This window comes from Pteropus medius, unplaced genomic scaffold (assembly GCF_902729225.1).
Source record: "Pteropus medius unplaced genomic scaffold, Ma_sr-lr_union100, whole genome shotgun sequence".
In the NCBI taxonomy this organism is placed as follows: Eukaryota; Metazoa; Chordata; class Mammalia; order Chiroptera; family Pteropodidae; genus Pteropus; species Pteropus medius.
The window spans coordinates 20,890,160-20,913,149 of NW_024349803.1; the positions used below are offsets into that span (position 1 = coordinate 20,890,160).

The 22,990-nt window shown below is 57.2% G+C and overlaps 1 protein-coding gene across 7 annotated transcripts; it reads right to left on the reverse strand.

Moving 5' to 3' along the window:
* Positions 1-7,294: 7,294 nt before the first annotated feature.
* MST1R (macrophage stimulating 1 receptor) lies at positions 7,295-20,144 on the reverse strand. Of its 7 annotated transcripts, none has more exons than XM_039837803.1 (20): positions 20,088-20,144; positions 18,599-19,831; positions 15,481-15,669; positions 15,272-15,400; positions 14,921-15,091; positions 14,447-14,607; positions 13,918-14,083; positions 13,677-13,813; positions 13,127-13,288; positions 12,941-13,034; positions 12,574-12,783; positions 12,328-12,474; positions 12,087-12,249; positions 11,533-11,916; positions 11,112-11,192; positions 10,778-10,959; positions 10,574-10,683; positions 10,146-10,311; positions 9,613-9,749; positions 7,295-7,880 (listed from the first exon to the last, which is right to left on the reverse strand). In XM_039837803.1, exons 2-20 carry the CDS (start codon positions 19,769-19,771, stop codon positions 7,625-7,627), a joined length of 4,218 nt encoding a protein of 1,405 aa, XP_039693737.1. In that variant the 5' UTR covers positions 19,772-19,831; positions 20,088-20,144; the 3' UTR covers positions 7,295-7,624. The 7 variants fall into 7 exon arrangements, with proteins under 7 accessions (XP_039693737.1, XP_039693738.1, XP_039693736.1 ...); XM_039837804.1 differs by having other exon boundaries at positions 11,533-11,736; positions 11,815-11,838; positions 18,599-20,094; XM_039837802.1 differs by having other exon boundaries at positions 11,533-11,736; positions 11,815-11,916; positions 18,599-20,094.
* Positions 20,145-22,990: the final 2,846 nt, after the last annotated feature.

The following is a 22,990-nucleotide window of genomic DNA, read 5'->3' on the forward strand; positions in this document are numbered from 1 at the left end:
TCACAGAGGGCCGGCCTGGGCAGCAGTTTGGGGAACTGCCCACTGCCAAAGGCCTGGGACTGGAGGTTCCCACCTGGGGCGGGGCAGGCCCTTCTCCCTTCCCCCAGCTGTGAGCTCGGCCTCTTCCCTCTGTCTTCTAGGGCTGTGTCCTTTTAGCCCTCAGTCTTTCCACCCAGGAAACAGGTTTGTGGAGAACGCAGCTGTAGGCTTGTCCTCTGAAGCCACATGTTTTCACAAAGGTTAAAAATAGTGCTTACAGTTGGCCGTGGGGTGTGAAGCGATGTGACCAGGGACCAAGGCTAGCTCTGTGCTGCGTCTGCACCTTCCCGACTCAGCACTGGGCAGAGCCTGACTCAGCCAGGTTTTAGGACCCCAGGGCCCCCTCCCCCTTCCCCAGATTCTGCCTTCAGTTAAGAATGGGGACAGATGTCTCTGGACACTGCTGCTCACCACACACCATGCCCTGGGAAGGTGGCAGAGCACAAGGGTCTGAGGCCTGCACCTGTGTGCATGCGCACACACACATACTTGCTGAATACTTCATTAATCTCTGGCTCTGAGAAAATCGGTTTTGGGGGATTTTCTTTTTCTCACAGTAGAAACAGTATTAGCAGCCTCTATGGAGCACTTGAGATGAGATGCACCAGGGAGGGCAGCGGGGGCGTGGAGGGAGGCCCCAGAAACCCCTTGACTGTCCAGCCACTGAACCTTCCCCCAGCTCCTGCAGAAGTGGGCTCGATCCTCTTTTCAAGGCCGGGTATTTGTGAACAACTGACCGGAATGGCGTGGCCCACGAAGGAAAGCCAAAGAAGGCTGTCTGAAGCCAGAAGACTCTCCCGGCCTGAAGCAAACAGCCCTTACAGCAAGAAGAAGGGCGGCTGTTATTGGTTGGGTCCTTCCTCTGTGCCAGTAGTGCTGAGCACTGGGAACCCAGCCCCACAGCAATTCAATGAGCCTGCACTATCATCCTTATTTTACGGATGAGGAAATCAAGGCACAGAGAAGAGAGAGAATTCACAGAGTTCTCAGCTGGTGAGTAAGAAAGCCAGAATTTGATGCCAGGCCACTAGACTCTGGGCCCGCACTTCAGGAACCTATGGTACCAGGGTCATGTGGACACGGATCCTGCTGAAAAGAGGCCAACGTGCCTCCCTTCTGATACCGCAGCCCCACCCAAGCTGCATCCCCCCATAGACTTGCTCCTCCTCCCTATTGCTTAGTGGGTGGCCTCAGCCTGGGAGGGGGTGTTTTCCTTGTTGGTGCCATTAAGCCACTGCCCTCCCCCCAGGAGCCTAGTGGTGCTGAGTAGGGGCCAGCTACACGCCTTGAGGGGTGAGGCCGAAGGTCTTTTGTACTCAGAATTCTTGACCAGCTAACCCACTCCATGGATCCACCTGAGGGGAGGAGGGGCAACAGGGCAACAAGGGCCCCAGGCTGGGGCCCTTCTGCCCAGCTCCAGGGATCAGGCAAGGCCATTGCCCCTGTACCCCTCCCCACCCCGCGTTTTTAAATAGTCTTTCACCAGGAAGAAGGGCATCCAATTCTATTTCTGATTCTGGAAAGTGAGGAGGGCCAACGTGTTTCCATGGCAACCTAGAGAGCCCCTCCCCCAGGCTGAGCCCATTCCCCAGGCTGAGGGCTGTCTGGGATCGAGAGACCAAGAAAGAGCTCAGTTCAAGGGGAAGGCCAGACAGAGTCTCCTCTGTGAGGGCAGATCCGGGCATTGCCTCCTCCCACACTTCACCTGGGCCCCTTCAGGCAGGCTTAGGCGAACAGCTCCCAGCCCTGTAGAGACAGTCAGACTTCAGGAGGTGGGGGGAGTCAGGTCACTCTGAGAGAATCTCCTTTCCTGTGGATCAGGCTGGCACCCAACTGAGAGGCTTCAAGGGTGGTGGGCAGGAGAGGCATCAGCAGAGAGGCAAAGAATGCCCCATTCTACTGGAAGCTTCGTGACCAGCCAGGTCTCCCAGACCTGCTTCTCCAGGGCACACGTGTTTTTGGCTCTGTTGTGTGCTCGGCAGACAGCTCTGTCAAGTCCCTGGCCCCGTGCTCTTCCAGTCTACCTACTTGTTCCTTCTGCACCCTGAGAAGACTCTGGACATCTCCAAACGTCTAGGAGCAGAAGGAGCCTGAGGGCTCCCAGTGCAGCCAGCCACTGGAGGCCGGAGTGAAAAGCAGGCCTGTTTCCCAGAGGTTCATCCCAGCCTACTGTCCAGGGGCCCAGACACCAGCCCTTCAGCTCGGAGGCTGCAGATGGGTAGACTTCAGATCTGTGGAGGGAGGGCATTCCAGATAGGAGTGCAGCCCAGGTAAAGGTCTAAAAAGACCCAAATGGCTATTGTGCTCTGGCTGTGGGCGCTGATGGGAAACCGAGATTCCGAGGAGGAAGGATGTGCTCTTGGTCTCCCAGCCTCACACCCAGCGCTCGCTCTGTGTTTTTGTCTCCTGACCCTCCTCCCTGGAGCTATCCAGGTGACCCGTGAGCCCTCACCCCTGCTTCCCCGAAGTCTCCTGGCCAGAGTGCACCCATTCTATGGAGCCAGCTCCACGTCTGACCCCAAAGGAATACAGCCGGGGTGCACAGAACCCTAGCCCTAGGGGAACTACAGTGGGTGAAGGGTGATAATCCACTCCTAATTCCAGGCTACAGAAGGCAGAACCCAAGAGTGCCAGGAGGATGTGGATTTGAGCTCTAAGGCATAGGGGAATTTAAATAACAGATGTTTAAACAACCTTCCCTGCAAGCCTCGGTGCAGTGACCCCTCTGCTGTGATGTGTTACAGCTTAAAAATAGCCCACAATGAACCGCTCTGAGCTCCAATTGACTCAAGCTTACGTAACTTCGGGAAAGATGGCCAGCCGCAACAGCCTGGAGGGAGGGCAACAGCACAGCCACCCTGACTGCTGCCACAGCTGGCTTAGGGGCTGGAGGAGCTGCTCACCCTCTCTGGGAGCAGCCCCCGATCCAGAAGCCCGGAGAGGTGGGGGCAAAGGCAGTGCTGCCAGAAGCACACGTGGCTTCACGGTGGCTGAGAAGAGACTTCTGACCAGACCTGCAGAGGGGATGTGAGATCTGCCCTCCCAGAGGAGCCCAGGACCAATGGAGGGCGGGGGCGACTTTAAGAACAGATGGCTGGGTCACCCATGTGGGCAAAGAGATTGGGACTGCCCAAAAGATTCTTTTCCTCCTTTAAAGAGGGGTGTCCCCAGCTTTGAGAAACATGTCGGCTGGACTGATGCCTGGCTGAAGCTGTCAATGCCATGGAGCCCAGGCGTGGCACTGATTCCTTTGGGGTCTCTGAGTCTCTGTGGTCCAGGCTGCACAGGTGGGACTTGTAGTATGAGGGAGCGCACGCTGACTTCAAAGCTGATTGAATTTCATGGTCTCTGCCACCAGCTGTTTTGAGTCCCCTGATGCATTCCCAGATCTCAAGTGCCAGTCCAAGACCGACTGCAAGTGTACAGGTGGCTAAACCAATGTGAAGAGGAGCAGAGAGGAGAAGTGAGGATGCCCCTGGCCCTGGGAGCCTCGTGTGCTCCCTCTGCCTCTGCCCATGCTGAGCCCCAGGGATTCAGCAACTTCCCTCGGCTCCCACCACCTGAGCTCGAAATAGAAACCATCATGGGCCTGGCCTCTGCGCTCCCACAGAGCAAAAGAGAGACTGCTGAGGGCCAAATACGGGGGTATCCTGCCATCTTCACAGCAAAAGGCAGGCTGTGAGGGCCTTTAGTGCCTCTGCTTCCCTTCCAAGCTCAGGGCTCCCAGTTGGGTGGAATGGAGGTTGCTGGAGCATGGGTAGCCACGCAGAGGCAGAAGCTTGTCCTGGGCTCCTCATCCCGCCAAGCGAGACGAGAGCTCACTCTTGTTGCCTCCCTCTCCAGGGCAGCACGACAGTCCCTGCTAGGCCTGGCATGAACATCCTGGGACCAGAGACAGAGGATGCTCCTAGCATGGACGGAATAGAGAGCAAAATTCTCTGAAAGGCTGGGGCCAAGGCGTAAAGGGAATCTCAGACCAGGCTCATCAAAGTACAAGGGCCATGGGGAGGCTCAGGAACAGAACCCTTCTTCTTTAGAGAGGCTGGGGCTGTGAGTTCCTGTCTGGGATGGACTGAAAGGAATGGGGGTTCAGGAGAAATGGACATTTCTGAGAGTGTCTGAGGGTGTCAGTAGGAGGTTACTAGGGTGCCACATCTCTGGACGGAGATTGGGCAGGTTCTGCCACCCACTGGGCACGTGCTGCATAGCTTTGGTACGAGGACTCCCACCAAGAGAGGACCAAGAGCAAAAATCATGTTCCAGGTCACCATCCTTAGACCGGAAGAACCCAGCCCACCCAAGAAGCCATCACCACCAGAGGTGAACATGGCAGCTGCCCCAGCTCTCTTGGCATCTATGCTCATTGAGTTAAAAACTCCAACTGAAACAAACCCCAAAAGAGGGGGAGGAGAGACTGAGAGCACTTCCCCAAGTAATCCGCATTCCTTCAGGCTGGTGTCCCCCACTTCTGGGCTGCTTGGACTCCCACATGGGCAGAGCAGAGGCTGTAGGTGAAGAGACACTCAGTTCCTGGGGTCTTCACTGAGGGCAATTCTTCAGCCCAGCGTGTTTTTCATCAGGGCCTGGAGGGTGGAGGCTCAGTGCTCAGCTACTGATTCCTGGGGCCGCTTCTCCTCAGTCAGAGGCAAAAATTTCAAGAGATGCAGCCCAGGCCTCCCTGAGCCTCAGACACTTGTAGCAACGCCCATGTCTCCCACCCCATCTCAGCACTGGAGATTCCCCCTCTCTCTTAACAGGTGAAGGGAGTTAGTTCATGGAATGGCATCAGAGGTAGACCCAGGGCCTCATGGTCTGCATGAGTGACTGATGAAGCTGCTGTCCCAGGAAAGTCCTGGGGTTTGAAATGGAACTAAATCTGGAGCCCTCCGGTGTGACCCCACTCCACAAAGAGCATTTTGGATCCCTGGGAAAATCCTCTGAAAGGCTGGGGTCAAGGCCTAAAGGGAATCTTAGACCAGGCTCATCAAAGTCTCCATCAAATCAGATCAGTCCACCCCATGCATGCCTCCAGGTGCCAGACAACAGAGACACCGATGGGCAGTCGGGAGGGTGTGAGTCATCTGCTGCTTCCTCGGCCCCAGCTCCTGTCCTCGTCTCCCTCCAGCCTCTACTGGCACCTGCTCGCCCCCGTCCTCAGTGGGCTGCAGTGGAGAGAAAAGAGGCAGAGGAGCTGACAACTACTTTCCGCAGCTCATGGTGGCGAGGCTGGACCTGGGAGAAACCTCTGCTCGTGCTGTCCCACGCTAGTGGCAAATCCATGCCTGCCAAGGCCACCAGCGATCTTTCCCCTGCAATGGCCACCCATCATACCTGACATGCTACTCAGCCTCCCCAACGGAAAGGCAGCCCTGCCTTCGCTAGCTCTGGAAGCCTCTTAGAAGCCTCCTGGTCGCCTAGGCCTAGAACTAACCCTCCCTTCCTCATCCCCCTGGTGGCCTAGTCAGGAATTTAATCCCGAAGCAGTTCCAGCTCTTGACATTCCAAATAGACTTGGGACCATCAGGTGGCTCTGAGCTTGAGGGGTGCAGCATTGGTGGAAGGAGGTGCAGTTATGCCATGATCCAGGAGCCCAAGCATCTGCTTTACTGGGCACCTTCACTGGAGAATCCTGGGCCCAGAAACAGGCCCCAAACGCCACATTCTGGCTGCAGGGAAACCTAATACCCCTTGAGTTTCTTTTCTGTCTCCCTTCTCGGTGACCTCTCTCTTTGATAAGCTTCTCTCTTATCCAGAGACTCACTTCCTCTGAGCTTCTCTCTTAGGAACACATGAGTCAGTGGTCTATGAACAGCAGAAGTTCAGCGGGAAGGAGCCTCAGTCCAGATTCGAAGAAGCCCCTGGGCCTTCTCCTCACTCCCCATCCAGGGCCTGGTGCTCTAAGTGACTCTCAGACATTCAGGATGATGGTAGGGCACAGGGATTGCAAGTCAGAAGGATAATACCAATTAACTGGTATTATAGGGACCACGGCTGCGGGGGTACCCGAGACGTTCCACTCACCTCTCTCCCAGCCTCAGGAGCGAAACAACTGTCCACTCCCCACACAGAGACAAGGAGTCTCTGGATGAATGCAAGGCTACAGCCTCCTCGGCACCTGTTCTGAGCTGGCGGCAGTGGTGCAGTGGTGAACAGGCAGACAGAGTCTGTCTCTATCCCTCTCCAGCTCATGGGCCCCTGATCTTTGGACATCTGCAAATGACTAGAAGAATCTTGTTTTAAGCTTTACCCACCTGTCCCCAGGGTCCTTAGGCTCCCCCAAAATGGGCCTCCTTCTGGCCTGAGGTGACAGAGTAGGCGGCAGTATGGATAGAGAACACTGGGCAGCGCCAGTCCCAGTAAGACCCCCGCTCTGCTTACTAGGGAGTTCTTGCCCCAAACCCAGAGCTCCATGTGTGACATGGCAAAGAGCTGGGGACTCACAGGAGAGGGAGGATGCTCCCCTTGGGGTGAAGTGGGGTCTCCCAAACTGGCAGAATAGAGGCTATGGGGATCCTGAGCAAGAGAGGGGAACCACCACGATGCATGCTCTGGCACCCCAGCTATCCACGCCAGCAGGGCCCAGCTGCCCCTCGGCATCCAGGGCATGGCGAGGGTTAGCATGAGACTGAAGCCGTTCCCCCTCTCCTGTGATACCTGCCGCTCTAGTGGCTATTATAGAGTGGCCTTGACAAGTATAAATAACCTGGGCAGTCAGCACCTTGAAGCTGGTGCCTGGAAAGTGTGGAGCTGAGACCTTGCTGCTGGCTCATCTCTCTCAAGGCTACAAGGACAATGCTGGCAGGGGTGGGGGGTGGGGGAGCAAGGCTCCATGCCCTGACAGTGTATGTGGTGGAGGAGGAGGCTGGCGGTGGCGCAGGGAGCCCTGGTGGGGGGCTGGGGCCCAGGGCAGGAGACAGGCAGACTGGGTGGTGGGAGAAGCCCTCCTGGCTGCTGCATGCCTGAGTACTCAACCCACCCATCTTGGTTCCATCCCAAAATCCTAGGGGGCCTTAAAACCTGGATCCAGTCTTGCCTACCTCCCTGTTCTCTGGAGCCTTCTTGACGACCCAACCCCTTTCCAGCCTTAGGATCTCTCTCCCTCCAGCTCTGCTTCTGGCACAGCTCCCACCTCACAGTCTCAGCAGAACCGTCCCCTGCTAGGGTGACCCTCACCGCTGTACCCTTCTTTCTGTCTAAAGCTGTCCTTCCTTCCCCCAAAGCCACCTGTCTTTTCCTTTCATGGCATTTAGCACGATTTGCACTAAAGAGTTATTTGTTTAATTTACTGGTTCATGGGTCATTGTCTGGTCACCGTTGAGTCCCTGATGCCCAGTGTGCCAGGCACACAGCTGGCGCTCCATAAGTACTCGCTGCATCCAGGATCACCCTCACTGGCACCCTCTGTGCAGTGAGGGGCCAATGTGCCCTGCTCCTCTTCTATAGCTCCTGAATGTTAAGGAGCAGGGATGTGGCAGGGGGCAGCTCAGGCCACCCCCTCGCTTGGCGTGGCCCAGAGGCAGCGTGGAATTAACTTCCTGGAGGGGCTATGTAGGTCCGGCCCCTCAGGGCCCACCTAGGGCTGAAGTCACGTGGGTAGTGTTGGCTCTGAGAGGGGCCGGGGCCGTGCAGTGCGCCGGTGCACAGGTGTGGACGGTGACTGTTCTAGGGGCACATTTGCCTCTTCCGAGGTGCCAAGGCCCAGGTTCACGTAGGCTGCAGGCAGCTGCACGTAGTGGTCCCCACGCAGAGCTGCCGCCAGCTGCTCTACTTCTCCTGCTAGTGCTCCAAAGGTGGGTCGTGCCGCAGGGTCCGCTGCCCAGCAGCACTGCATCACTTTGTACCTGCAGATGGAGGAGAATGTCAGGGCCAGGGCATAACCTCACCCTCCCTGTTCCTCCCCTGGCGAGCCACGTAGGCGTGAGGACAGGTAACAGCACCCAGTGCCGAGCATAGCCCAATCAGGGGCAGCTCTTCTCATTGTGGTTGCTGTTCCAGTCCTGCCTCCCCAGCCTGAGAGAGGTCGAATTGCCTAAGGGGTTAAGCGCTTGGGCTCCTGTGCCCTCTGTGTCCTGGGCTATGTGACTCTGGGCAAATTCCTTAACATCTCTGTGCCTCTGGGATCCTCTGATCCCAGAACTATGGGGCATAAGGTGACAGGATGCCCATGAAGTGCTTAGCTTAGGACCCAGATCACAAGCTATCATGGTTATCATCACATGTCTAGGAAGGAAACCCAGGTCCAATGAAATTGGGGTTTAAAATCCTGAGACAGGGACGCGAGAGGCAGCACCAGTGGCATCATGGTTCTGCAGCAGGATTTCTCTGGGTTTGCCTAGTGGGTCCTAATAGTTGCCCCTTTATCTTGGGAATGTCATCCCTGCCTTAAATGATACTCTAAGTGCCCTATACATGATAATTTCACATAATTCTCACCACACTCTCTGAGGGTGGTACTGTTACCATCCCAACTTAGAGATGAGGAAACTGAGGCCCAGAGAGGAGGAAGGACTTGACCTGGTGTGGTGGATGTACCACCCAGATCCCCTCTTCGTTCTCCCGTGGCTGCTGACTGCTGGAGGCTGAGGTCCTCTCTAGGAACTGCCCTAGACAGAAGAGAACTGTCTCCTCCAAGTTCACACTCCCATCTCAGGGACGGCTGGAACCAGTCACTGATTAGTCTGGTGCAAAGACCTGGCCCCTTGATCTTCATTGCAGAAAACTCTAAAGGGCCATCTCAGCTCGAGCAGTCCCGTGGGGTGGGCTGCAGCCTCTGTTTCATCTGCATCGCAGCCCAATTTCCCTGCCTGCCCAGTCCTGCTTCCCTAGGCCCCGACCTCCCAATAAACCCTCTGCACATAAATCTCCAACTCAGAGTTTGTTCCAGGGAGCCTCAGCGGGAGGCAGACAGGCAGTGAAGTTGACTTCCCTCACTCCAAACCAGAAGGGTTAGTGATGTGAACAATGAAGACCAGACCCGAGGCAGGCAGGGCTGTGAGGCAGGGGTACTCATTCCTTCTGGAATGCAGCCTGAGATAAGACCCATGACCTGGTTCTTCCTGGTCTAACCACAAAGACCTGGGCAGAGCTGAGATGCTTAAGGTGAACTTTGGCACCAAAGCCATCCCACATGCACTTTTGACGACACGGCTGCCATGCCTCCAGGAACAGGGAATCTGAACCTAGATCCAGTGGAAAAACATCTGATCTAGAGGTGTGGAGGGGGCTAGTGTGGGAGCTAATGGAATCTTTCCTTGGGTTAAGTGAGTGGAGAAGATGGAAAACAGCCCCCCTTGGCGGGGGTGGGAGGAGTGCTGGGAAATCACATCACTGGCCTCAACCCAGACTCAAAGTTGGGAATGCTGTTACCATGGCAACCATGATATCATCCCAGCACCCAGCCTTAATGGGGGAGGAGCCAGTCCACAGATGAGGAAACTAAGGTCCAGACAGGGTCCCTTTCTGGGTCAACCAGAAGATGAGAACCAGGCAAGAACCAGGCAGGACCACTGTCTCTGGCTGGCTCCTTGTCTCTGGGGCCCAGCTCCCTCCCCATCATCACCTCCATATACTCACAGAGAATCAGGGCAATACTCAGGCTGGGGCAGGCGGCGACCCTGGGCCAGGAACTGAGTGAGGTCAAATGGGTCAATGTGGGGATATGGTGGGGCACCCCGGGTCAGCAGCTCCCATAGCAGCACACCAAACGACCACTGTGGGACAGGAAAGGTGAGGAGACTTAAGCCTTACCCCAAATTTGGGGTAGGTGGAGCTCCCAGGTCTTCTACCTCCCAGATCACTCTAGCTAGAAATGGGGGCTCCATTCTCCAACCAGAGCCCTTCCTCCATACCTCACAAGCATCTTCCCTAAGTCTCCTCCCACCACCTGAGCCTTCCGGAGTTGGTGCAGGGCAGGGCCTGGAGGGCCCGTGAGGAGCCAATGAATTCATAGCTTTCTCCTGCCCAAGAGGTGGGCAAATGGGCTGTGAGGGCACCTGCCCAGCTTAGAGATCCCCTGGGCTCAGATCATTATCCAGAGCTGAATGGGCAAAGCTCAGTATTCTCCCAGGACACTGAAGCCACGCAGACTGAGGGAGGTGGGGCCTCACCACATCAGACTTGGTGGTGAATTTGTAGGTCTGCAGGCTCTCCAGGGCCATCCATTTGACAGGCAGGCGAGCATGGCGGTGCTGTTGAACGCTGTAGTATTCCTTGTCCAAGACGCCACGGGCCAGGCCGAAGTCAGCCACTTTGACTGTGAATGACTCATCCAGCCTGGGAGAGAGGAATCACAGATGAACTGGCCCCCGCCATGCCTTGAACCTACCTGTTTCAGGTCTTCACAGGGTTTCAGGGCCACAGAATCCAATCTAAACTGTACTGGACAGACAAGAAAACAGGCCCAGAGAGGGGAGGCCATGCCCAGGAGTGTGCAGCAAGGGCTGCAGTTTAGGTCCTTCCCTGAAGTGCCGTCGGGGCAGCTATAGAGCCTGGCGCCCTGGCCCGTTGCTTCCCCCCAACTGCTTTGGCCCCTCACATGCAGTTCCGAGCAGCCAGGTCCCGGTGCACAAACTTCTGTTCTGCTAGGTACTCCATGCCACGGGCTACCTGCAGGCCGAAGCTGATGAGGTCCTTCACTGTGGGGTTCTAGGGGCAAAGATGGGTCAGCAGGCAAGTGCAGAGCAGCTCCATCCCCAGCTGCCGCCCGAGCCCCCTGACCCAGGGCCAGCTAAGCACCGACCCGCTGGGGTGAGCGGATGAACTGGAGCAGGTCTCCGTGGCGCATATAGGGCAGCAGCACCCAGGGCAGCCCTTCGGGTGGCAGCACAATACCGATGAGAGCCAGCACGTTTGGGTGGTGCAGGCCGCGCATGATCAGCCCCTCACGCAGGAAGGCCTCCACCTCCTGCAGCTCCGTGATGCCTGCAGAGCAGCGTGTGTCAGGCCCAGGGCAGGGGCATCCTTTACAAGGGTCAGATGGGGAAATGGAGAAGAAGGGTCTCCTGGCTAAGGGTCACTCAGCGAGGTGGTGGCACAGCAGTGATGAGGACTGGCCCAGCCTCTGCCCCACTTACGACTCAGCGACTTGATGGCACAGTGGATCCGATTCTGGGCCTCGTTTGTGTATTCTCCGTGGTAGACAACTCCAAAGTGGCCTGGTGAGGGGACATGATGAGACGTGCCCCAGTGCCAGGTGCTTGCACCACACCCTCTCATTGGCAACCAGACCTCAGAGAACCAATTAGTCAATCTAACATTAAAAGCAAGCAGAAGCTATGTGATGGCACCCTCCCAGGCCCGCTTAATCTGCACCAGAACCTACTGAAGACAGAACTAATTACTACTTCACAAATGAGCAACTGGAGGCTCATGGTTTGCCCAAGGTCACACAGGTTAATGAGAAGGCGAGAGCAGAGCACTGTCCAACTGTCCCTTGAGCCAATGTCATCTCAGGACTGCATACCTGCCCCAGCACCACCTGGCCTGGCCCCATACCTTTGCCAATGACTCGGTCACTGTGGGTGACTACTCGCTCATGGGGAATCAGCACATCCTTGACCTCAGCCAGGAGTGCAGAGTCCAGGACTCCCAGCTGGATGGACTTTGTCTGCAGCAGTGGGATACAGGACCCATCCCCACTGTCTGAAAAGGATGCTCTGTGGACCCAAGTGCTGGAACACAGACCATCTACAGCAGGGGCTGCTGTGGAGGAGAGGGAGTGAGGGTCTTCTCGGGCAGAGGATATGGCCCCAGCTTCCAGCACCTCTGCCATCTCACCAAGGCCATTTCTGTACTCAGAGCCTGAATGGAACACAGGCAGAGGTGTGGCTCTAGTGGTTTGGTCCAAGGAGGCTGGGTCATCCAGGTTCAGAGAAAGGACTGTGGAAAGACAGCCCTTGATGGCCAGCCTCTCCAAACTCCTAGAGGCCAACCCTTACCGCAGAGGTGTGGGTAGACCCTCAAGGCCTGAGCAGAGAGAGGATATAGGGACTTGGAGATGCCATTGTTTGGGGTTAGGGGCTGAGTCAAGATGGGAGTGGAGAGCTCACCTAGCTGCCTTCTCCGCCGGTAATTGAAGACCAATGCGGTGGCCAGTGTAGCCACAAGCAGGAGCAGGGCCAGCAGGACACCTAGGAGCATCCCCTGTGGGACCCCTTCTGGGTCTGGCCGCACCACTCTGCCCAGGATGTGACATTCACCATCTACACACACCTGGGGGCAGGTGACAGCTCAGGCCCAGCCTGCAGGCCGTGGCCCAAGTATCCTGTGAAAAGCCAGCTAGCTGCCTACCTGCAGTGGGGCGCCATCCTTGTCCAGTTGCAGGGAGGCGGGCAGGGGGCAGATGACCACATCCCCCCGGAGCTCGTGCTTGCAGCTCTCACCACCCACAGTCACGTTCACACCCACACAATCAGCCACAGCTCCTAGTCCAATGTACTGCAGAGACAGTCATGAGGACTGGCCAGTGCCCCCATCTCCCTTGGGCAGGCTTCAGCCCTAACTCTCCACCATCCCCGGCCTCCATCCCCCCCTTACCTGGAACTTAATGACATGCTCCTCGGGCTTCAGTGGGGCCAGGTCTGTGCTGGGTGGATGGGGTGGGGGCAGGAAGCGAAAGCCAGGAAGTGTGAAGCCAGCGGCTCCATCCCCCCAGGCACTCAGGCTCCCTGTCTCCCACCCCTGGGGGCTTCGGACCACATATTCGGGCAGGCGGCACCAATGCTGCTCCGGGAGCTGCCCCTCACACTGCGTGGAGCCCATGCGAGAGTTGTTAGCCAGGCACCCCGCCTACGGCCACCCCAGTCTCCTCACCAGCATGGGGTGGGGCTGGAACTCAAGGGACTGGTCCAGCCTTCCTCCCTCCTGGTCAGTGCCCGCTTGGAAGCTGCCAGCACCCACTCACCCTGTTTTCTACTGCCTCAAGTCCGTCATAGAATGACAGCACTAGGTGCCACACTGAAGTCAGATGTCGGCCACGGACGGTGACATGGGAGCCGCTGTGGAGGAGAGCCAGGTGGTGGGCTTCAGGTGCTCTCTGAGGCTGGCTCCCTCAGTCCTAAGAGACCAGAGTGTTCAAGGTGACACTTACGCGTAGCCACAATTAGGACTGATGCCCAGCACGACGGGATCTTCCAGGTAGTTAAAGGTCCAGGAGCCAGGCACCTCGGCGCCCCCCACCTGCAGGCGAATGGGAATGCTGGCCAAGGCAGTGCTGGGGGGTGTAGCACATAAAAGCTCTTCATCGCTGATCCTGCAGAACAGGGGGACCAGACTCAGGGTTACCCTCCAGGTGATGGCCGGCCTTCCTTCTCCAAGGGTCTGTCGATTCCTCCCAGTTCCTCTGCTGGTCATCTTCCCCCCTGCCCATACTCTATGGGTCTATCTAAAGATAGGGCAGTCCCAGGAAGACCTCCAAAAAGGTAGATAGGAAACAGGTTCCCCATGGCCTTGGCAGGAGCCAAAATACTCTGTGATCCCCAAACCACCTGCGGACTGGAAGAGGCAACAGACCCTTCTTCCTGAACCTGACCATGTGACTGAGACCTTCTCCCTCTGTCCTGACAGGGATCCAAGCCCCACCCAGTGACTTAGGTCAATCCCCATGGCCTCTCATCATCCCCTTGCCTGCTGGCACTTACCATTCCAGTGGGCACTCAGTCCCATTGACCAGTACAGCCCGGCTGGTACCTATAGACAGGCCTTGGCCCTTCAGGGTGAGACGGGTGCCCCCTGCCCGTGGGCCAAAGAGGGGTTGTACTTCCTTCAGCACTGGCTCCTAAGAGGATATAGAGGTGGCTTAGCTCGGTGTCGGAGACCCTCCACTCCAAGCCCTTCCCTGCCCAGCTGGCCAAGAACACAGACAAGGCGAGTTGGCCTCACCACGAAAGAGAAGCCTTGTATCATGGAGGTGCCATCTACCCGGAAGTGCTTGCCCGGTGGCATGTCAGTCACGTTGAGGCTGATGTTAGCAGGCCCGGCTGCCTGTGTGCCCACGGGCTCCAGCTCACATTCAAGCTCCTCTACAAAGCCTTTCCAGGAAAGTGGGCTGGAGTACCAGGGAAATCAAGGTCAGCCAGAGTCGCACAGGCCTGGTTGCATGCCCACAACAAACCACAAGTCTGCTCTGAGACTGAGGATGGTCTCTCTCCATCCATGCCTTCTTCCAGGGCAGGCAGAGTCTAGCATGGCAGGGATTAACTTTTCTCAGATCATGACTCAAGAGATAGGTAGGGCATATGCAGGCTCAGGAAGGGACAGAGTTGTCTCCCTAGACACAAAAGCAGCCAGAGCCATTGCGGGTCGCCTCATACCTCCTGACCCCCAATAAGCACAGGGTAGGGTCTCATAGGGAAGGGACTGTTGGGTTGCCCCCATCAGGGATAAACAAGGCAGGAGGGACCAGTTGTACCTGCGGTTTAAACTGTCCTTGGGCAGCAGTCGGCAGGGACTTTGGCCCACGGTGATCTGATGGGTGCCTTCAGGCACCAGACCCGCAGGGTGTAGGTAGAAGTTAGAGCCGCACAGGGTCAGCTTAGTGCTGCCCCTTAGGGGTCCACTGTGGGGATGGAACTGGAGGGGGAGCAGAGAGCCTGAGTCCCTCTGTAGCCTCTCAGCCCTGTCTGCTTCCCCCAAACCATTCTGCCTCACCCCTTGCCTGGCCCACACCCCAGTCATTCTAGGTCACTTGGTGGTCCTCACTCAAGCATTTTTCTGCCTCCACATCTTTGCATGTGCCATTACCTCTGCCAAGAATGCCCTCCTTACAGCTATTGCGGACACCCCAGGCCTGAGGACAATCATGATCATGGTCAAGACCTACTGATCCCCCACCCCAGGCACAGCTCGTCCCACCCTTACCTGTGCCCTGCCAGGCAAGCCATACCTCAGTAAGCTCGGGTGGGCAATGGTCCTGTTGCCAAGAGCCAGGACACTCCTTCTGCCGGCCACACATGCCCCCACACCAGCCACAGCCCATGAAACGCTGTGCCCGCAGACATCGCCCACAGGTGAGGAAGTGGTGGCAGCCAGGGCCCTGGATGGGTACCTGGAAGACCTTTGAGTGGCAGAAAGGTGGCTCAGGAGTGGCCGAAGAGGGTTGGGCAGCGTAGGCCCCAGAGATCCATAGATCAGTAGATCAGGGTGGTGAGACCTGCATGTCAATGCCTCCCTCAATTGGTTGGGAAGGCTGTGCTCCCACAGCCCTGGCCCCAGGCCCTGACCTTGTCCACCTTACCTGGTCCCCAGAGGCAAAGAACAGGTGGTCCCCAAGGCGACTGACATCTCGTTGCATGGGCTGCCCATTGCTGCTCAGTGAGAAGTTGGATACATACAGCAAGTAGTTGAGAGATCTGGCCAGCTCCACCTGGGGACAGTCAGCTGTTAGCAAAATGAGAACGGGGATGGGGACCCAGGGACAAGAGGCTGGGGAGATGAGGGACCTACCTGTAAGATGCGCCCATCAGTCGTGCCCATGTGGGCCACCGTAACATTGTTGAGGTGCGTCACATACAGCGCAGTGACCTGCACTTGTCCTAACAGCCCATTGAACAGGTCCACACGTAAGAGGCTGCTGCTGACCAGCAGAGGGAAGTGGCGGCAGCTGTTGTTGGGGCTGGGGGCCTCGAGGCCAGGCTGGGGAAGTCAGGGAAGGAGTCAGGGCTCATCCCCACACACTGACCCCTTAAGGCCTCTGTCAGTGACCATAGCAGCCCAAACTCCCACCCCTCAACTGGCCTGCCTGGAGAAGGCCCCAGGCCTGCCAGTGACTGCCCCCCTCCACCTCACGGGGCTCTCAGAGGTGACGAGGCCAAGGAAGAAGGTCCAGGCCGGAAGGCCAGACTCCCTCTATGCCTTGTCCTACCGATCCTGCCATGTCCATCCTGATAATGAGTTACTGAGTCTTACAGACTCAACCCCATTCTGTCCTCACAACCAATCTGCAAAGAATGTGCTCTCTTCACCTCCATTTTACGGATAAGGAAACAGGCTCAGCGAGGTCCCCACACTTGTCAAAAAGGCCTTAAAGCCCCTCAGGAGAGGAGCCAGATTGGAAGTCTGAGCTTTTGACCAGAGTCCTCTTCTGCCCCCTGCCGGTCCTGCCCTGCACTTCCGCAAACCCTGTCCCCTCTTAAGGCTTCTGTTTCCCCACCCGCACGAGGGGGCTGAACTCGAGTTAATTGGCCAGCATGGGGTTGGTAACACGGTCTTTTCCTGAGACTGCAAAGGTCCTTATGCACTTCCAGCTGCTACTTGTACCTCCTTCAGCGCACAAAAGGGATACACCAAGGCCCGAAGGCCTAGGTGCCAAGCAAGGCCCCAGGAATGGGGAAATACTAACCTCTCCTCTGCTCTTAACATGGGGGGTGGGGGGGGTGGTGTGTTTTGGGAGCTGCACTCAGTGCTCCAAGGCAGGGCTGTGGAAGCTTCTGGGAAATCAGGAAGCCAGGGTGTGAATGCAAGGTATTGGAGCTGGGAGCAAAGTGCAGGCAGAGCTCAGCAGCCCTCACAGTTGGGAGCCTCCCTTGCTAACTCCAAGGGCCCGGGCCGGAGCCTCTGAGGCTCGCATCAACCAAGTATGCCTAGCCAGTCATCAGACCTCAGTGCTGATCAGGAGCCCCGAGGGTGAGAGCAGGGACCCTCTGGGTCTGTAGCCTGAGTGGGTAGGGATTGGGGCTCTGTCCTCACTTGAGGAAGGAAAGGGGCTTGGTCCTAGCCGGATGCCAGTTAGGTGTTTTCAGCATGACTCAGGGACAGGTGGGGCTGAGGGGTAGAAAAGAAGCCCTACTCCAGTTGGGGCCACACCCCTCCTGCTTGCCCCTGGGTTCCAGGGCCTTAGCTCTGGGTTCCCATGCTTGTCTAGGGGCCTGTGGCTCCTGGAAACACTTAAGTGTCCAATGCCCCACAGAGGAAGGTGACTGCCCCAAGGCTCACACCCTATCTGAACCCACGGAAGGTAGGTAGCAGCTCTGAGCCCCTCTAGCTTCCCGAGACCAGCCACAACAAACCTGTAGTGGGTGCTGCCCTGGCGGCTGTGTGCCCAGACCCTAGGCAAACACCATACTAGCTGGTTCGCACACCTCCCAGGGGCTGGGCCAGCCTTTGGGCAGGGCTTCAGATTAGTCCTCCTCGAGCCTGGCACTGCCAAGTCGTGCCAGGTATCTTTGGACCACTGACCACTAGCCAAGTTGGGGAGAAGTTCTGACTCCCCGGAGGGAAGGAGAACAGGGCAGGCAGGGCTTCCAGGCCCAGACAAGGGAGCCCCAGCCCTAGGGCCTCCTCGGTCTAAGTGGGCTCAGCTGAGGGAGGCAGGGTGCAGATCCCTCCCACTCCTCCTTGTATGTAATTCTCCCCCCACCTCTGGGCCACCCATCGAAGCTGGAAAGAAGTCAGTGGCAAATGTCACAGCAGGGCCAGGGCCACAGGGCAGCCAAAGACTCAGAGCAGTAACTGTGGGTCAGCTCATTGAAAGACCTCTTGTCCATATCATTCACCCCATTTCTTTGGCTTAATCTCTTGTAATCTAGGGTAAAACTGTTTCGGTGGCTTCAAGGAATCAGTTTTTGTTTTGACCTTAGCATTTTAAGGACTGTCTTATTTGTATCTGCTCTAGCTCCCTGACACCATGGCTGGAGAGAGCCTGGGGAGGGTCTGCTGGAAGGACCCTCCAGTTCGGCATGGACTGGGAGACCCCCCTGCTTGGGGTGAGTGAGAAGGGGGACTGGAAAAAAAGTCTGGGACTCCCAAATGATGACCCAGTTCCAGCCGGTCCCTCCTAAGCCTTTACTCATCCACCAGATGTTTACAGTTGCTTGCACAAGACTGGGGTGAGTCTTCTAGAATCTACTAGAGAAAAGCCGCCTTCTCATCATGTCCTGGGGCCTCCGAAAATCACCCCACAGAGGACAATCAGGAGTGAGTGTGTCAGTGAAGCCCAAGCTACGCAGGCTCCCCGAAAAGCCCTCAAATTTCCTAAGCGCAGAAAGCTCCCCGGAACACGGGTGGGGGGCATTCTTTGACAACTCTTGCCCACCCTCTTTGGAAAGCAGAGCAAAACAAATGATCCCATAGGGAAAGCGAAACTGTGTTGGTGAACAGCCATGAGTCTGTGAATCTGTGAGCATCTGCCTGTGTGGAGGGGGGGAGGGGTGTTTTTCTGAGTGTGTCCCTGAGGGCATGTGTAGTGGGCAGACAAGAGGGGACATCCATCATTCTACCCAGAGTTTGGCAGTGTGTCTAGCGGAAAGACAGCTATGATGCGATCCAGTTCTCACGTAACCAGGGAAACTGCCTAAAAAATCAGAGGCCATGAATAGGTGAGAGGATGAGAGAGCAAAATGGGTAGCGACAGGAGCTAGCCCGGCTGAGAGATGAGCCTCCAGTGTGGCCTGTGTCTGGCTCATTCCCTCACACCACCCCCAGCACTAAGGAATTGTGCGGAAGAGGAAACTTCTCCCCTCTTGCCCTCCCTGTTCCCAGCCCCTCTCAGTGGTGGAAGAGAAGCAGCCTAGATTCAGCCACTTGCACACTGCACACAGGGGAGCGCCCCTTTTTTTCTGCTCACCGGGTTGGGGCACAAACTGGGCGACTGGAAGAAGTCGAGGCCTCGCCGGAGACCCGGGTGGACCGGAGGCTCACAACAGCGTTCCACACCCCGCTCAATGAGAGTGTCCAGCAGGTCAATGGGGAAGGCACAGACGACAGAGCTGGGACTCACACCAGGGTTGCTGTCTCTGCTAGTCGCAAAGACCCCAAATAGCACTTCCTGGCCCTCGGTGATGCTCAGTTCAGCGGCAAGTCGGCCGCCCACCATAGCCGTGTGGGCCGCCCGCAGCACCGGGTAAGGCTGCCCGCCCTCAGAGGTCCCGCGTCGCCGGCGTTTAGGCGCAAAACGGCAGTCGAGGACCAGCTCGCGGTAGCTGCCCAGGCTGGTCTCGCCCGTGCTGAGCCGGGCCAGGCGCGTGTGTAAGGCTCCAGGAGCAGCTGCCACGCTGGCTGGCTGCACGGTCAGGAAATAGACAAAGGCTCCTGCGTGGAAGCTGTACACGTATTCGATGCGGTAGGAAGCGAGGTGCGCAGGTAGCACTGACAGCGCTGCAAAACCTGGAGCGAATCCTGAGGCATCGGCTTTGAGGCGCCGGATAGACACTGAGTGTGGGCTGAAGCTAGCGGCCACCTCCGCGTCCAGTGAGGATGCCACGTAGAAGTAGGAGGCATGGCCCCGCTCGACCACGGTCACGAGGGTGCCCAGAGGGCTGGCCACACAATCGGGGCAATCCTCAGGCCGATTGTGGCGGGCAGAGAAGAGGCAGGCTGGCGGAGCCAGGTGCAGGGTGGTCCCGTCAAGCTCCAGTTCATGCAGGAAGCAGCGGCCATGCAGGCTGGAGCCGCAGCTGACCAGTGCGGGCAGTGCCGGCTCCAGCACCAGCACCTTTGCATCTGTGTCCCCCGCGGCACTGTGGGGGTCCGGGCCACAGGCCGCGCACGTCTGACAGTCAGGGTCCCCAGCAGGGCCGGTAGCCAGGCTCTCGACAGGCTGTAGGCCAGGCCCAAGCACATGCAGGCGATTGCGCGTGGCCACGAACACAGCACTTCCGTCCTCTCCGCCCTCGTAGGTCAACAGGGCCTGTACCGGCCCGCCGGCGGAGAAGCTGGGCACCACGTACTTCACATCAAAGTTGCGGGAGGCAGAGTAGGGGGTGCGCGGGCACTGCCAGGACCCGCCCGCCACGGGCATCCCGGACACCGCGGGCACCGCGGGTAGCAGCAGCAACAGCGATAGCAGCAACAGAGACGGCTGCGAAGGCGGCAGGAAGAGCTCCATCGAGGCCCAAATGGGGCCCGGTGGAGATTTCCGCAGGCCAGGAGCTGGCCGGGGGCAGACTCAGAGCAGAGACCAGCATCCAGCACCGGTCTGGAGAGCCCTCGGGCAGCGGACCCCAGCCCAGGGTTCCTGTGATGCCCACCCTCCTCCCCTGCCCTCGGATCGGAGCACCTGGCGCGGGCGGATACACACACACACACACACACAGGGACTAGGGAGGCCGCCTCACCTGCCGTCCCAGCTGCCGCTCCTAGCCTGCGCTTAGAGCAAAGTAGGCGGGAGGGTAGCAGACAAGGCGGGCGGGGCCAGGGGTTGGGGGCAGGGATTGGGCGTGGCCTGTGGAAGGCCTGGCTGGCCCGGCCCAGCCGCTCCGCCCACTTGTGTCCCGGCCCTCGGAAGCCTGGATTCTACTCCTGGGAGCTCTTCTCTCAGTGGCCTGGGGTGGATGTGGGTGGAGTGGCCTGGAGAAAGGTAAGCAGGCCTTAGCCGTACCATCTAGGCTCCCAGAACGCACTGGGCCGGGGCGAGGAAGGGGCCAGCGACGCCCTAGTACCAGTGAGGGGGTCGAGGACCCCCTGGCTCATTTCTTCTTTAGGAGCCAGTTTACAGCAATACCGTCAGTCGCCGGTTCCCTGGTAGGGCCTGGGGGACCCACCTGGTGGGGAACGGAGGCCAGTAATGTGTGTGGGACCAGCGGGGAGACATGAGGGGACCCCAGGAGTGGCGCCACCCTCTGTGGGCTTGCCCTGGACTGTCTGCGACAGCATAGTGTCAGAGGGAGGTAGACATTGCACCTTGTCTGCCCAGGGCCGTAGGAGTTACAAGATGGGGCCCGCATGTCTGGACCACAGAGGAGAGGCAGCTTCTGTGGAGGCCCACCCCTAGCTCTGGTCCCTCCATGCTGCCTCAGTATGTGGAAGCTGTAGGACAGGAACAGTAAAACACAATGCTGGCCTTCCTTTCTGAGTCTGACCAGGCAGTCCCCACCCCCGCACCACCCCCAATATGGTAGAAGCATGGGCACCTCTAACCAGCCCTGTAAGCCTTGCTGGGCCCAAAGTCTCTCCATCTCTGAAATGAAGATGTAGTTCTGGCTAGGTGGTCACTCTCTCTCAAGTTGGGATGTGTATGGGGCGAAGGCAGGGGTGGGTGTCGGGGGTGGCACCTGGACCTCAGCAGCTTCCTCTTGGTAACTGGTGTCGATGAAAAAGGGACCACATACTCAGTGTGACAAGCTCAGAGGAGGCTAGCATGGCTAGCCCTACAAACTCAGAGACTGAAAGTCACCACACAGAATGGTCTAAACATAAAAATTCCTAACTAAAAGCGGGTCATGGAGAGTCGTCACACCCTAGGCCTGTAGCTTCCTTGACAAAGGTTAATTTTTACCTTAAGCGAGCCGTCTGTTGTCTTTTTGCATCTAAGATAACATACCTTTGAAATGTCTGAGTAATTTTCTTTCCCAGACCCCCTCAAAGGCACGACTGCCAGCACCGGTGCACCAGACGACCGCAGCATAAGAACACAGAACCCCTTATTGTTATATCTTCTTCCCCACATATCGTTTCTATGTGCTATGAATGTTAACTATCTTGTACCCAATGATGTAAAAGAAGGATATCTCTGTTTTGCTTTTTATCCAGTCCTAGAAATTTCCCCACTGTGCTTCTCCTGCCCTTTAATCTGCCTTCAGTGGATTTCATGTGATCCTCCTGACGTCTCCTCCTTTGATTCTAATGTATAAAATAAGCTGAAAAACTGCCATTCGCCAGAGCATTTTCTCAATCTGTTGAGATTTTGTTTCCTGGCAATTGTCAGTTGGGCTCAAATAAACTCATAAAAATTCTCTACAAGTTTGGATATTTCTTACTTCAATGCTGGTCCCTCCTTAACACTGGAGAGGGGCCCTATGGGACATCCTCAACTTGACAGCCCCCTCGGCCAAGTAGGTCTGGACCCTGGAGGGAGGGAAGCGTCACAGGGTGACCTTGGGCTGAGGTGAGAGGGACCTGTGAACCATGGGCTCTGGAGGGTAAGGGGGGTGGGGTAAAGAGGAGTCTTCAGCCCAACAGGATTCAGCCTGGCCCTAAGAGCTGTATCTCCTCAACTTCTCCACCCAACCTGTATTCCTTTTTCCTCCTTCCAGGAGCACCTCTTTCCATTCCTCCTCTTGCAGCTTAGGTGGCACCTCCTGCAGGAAGTCTTCCTCATCCAGACGGTGCCAGGTCTATTTTGTGGGTCTCGTAGACCCTATACTACACCCACTCTAGCACAATTCACTTTGGACACCTGCTCCCCACTTCCCCCATTCCTAGTGCTGGACTCCCCTCCCCCTCCAGGCTGAGCACCTGGTGACAGAGGTAAGAGCACAGGACAGCCACACCCAGAGCTAAGAGGATAAGGCGCTTGAGGTAACGTAAAAGGCACTCCCTTCTCTAACCAGAATTGGCCAGGAAATGAATAAACACAAAAGGAAAATCTTGGCACAGTTTCTATGTTCCACGGTCAACATGTCTAAAGATGGTCATGCGGGGCAAAACCGAAATGAAACATACTCCACCTGGCACAGAGACGTGGTTCTTGTAACTTGTATCCCACCTCGGAACAGATACTTCAGGGGTCCTCCTTGATCACCCAGTCCCCCCTCTCAATATGAGAGAAACATGGGCACCTTTAGGGAGGGGGTGGGGGTGCAGCAGTCAACAGTTGGTTCTCTGCTGCCGCCATGTGGCCAAGCTGTTGGCTGCCCACAGGCCAGTGTCCCCACGCTGACAGCCTTGGTCTTGACAGCAGGTGTCAAGGAGTGCCTCTCCCTCCACCCCCATCGCTGGCTCTGCAGGAGAGGGGCGGGGCAGGCAAGCCCTGTAGGGGAGGTCAGTTAATGGGGCCTTGCTGTGCCCAATACAAGTGCTCCCCCAAGGTGTATTCACAAAGCCTGGCCCATATTTGGCTTATGACCTGCCCAACTGCCCTGGCGTCCATCACCTTGAAGGAGCGCTAGCCACTCTGCTTTCTTGGGGCTCTCACTCCCCTTGGAACGCTACTTCAGAGAACTAGTGCCAGCCTCCTTCTCCAGCCCAAGACATCAGTTTAGTGACAGCAAGGGGAAATCTCTCACCATAATAGAACCCC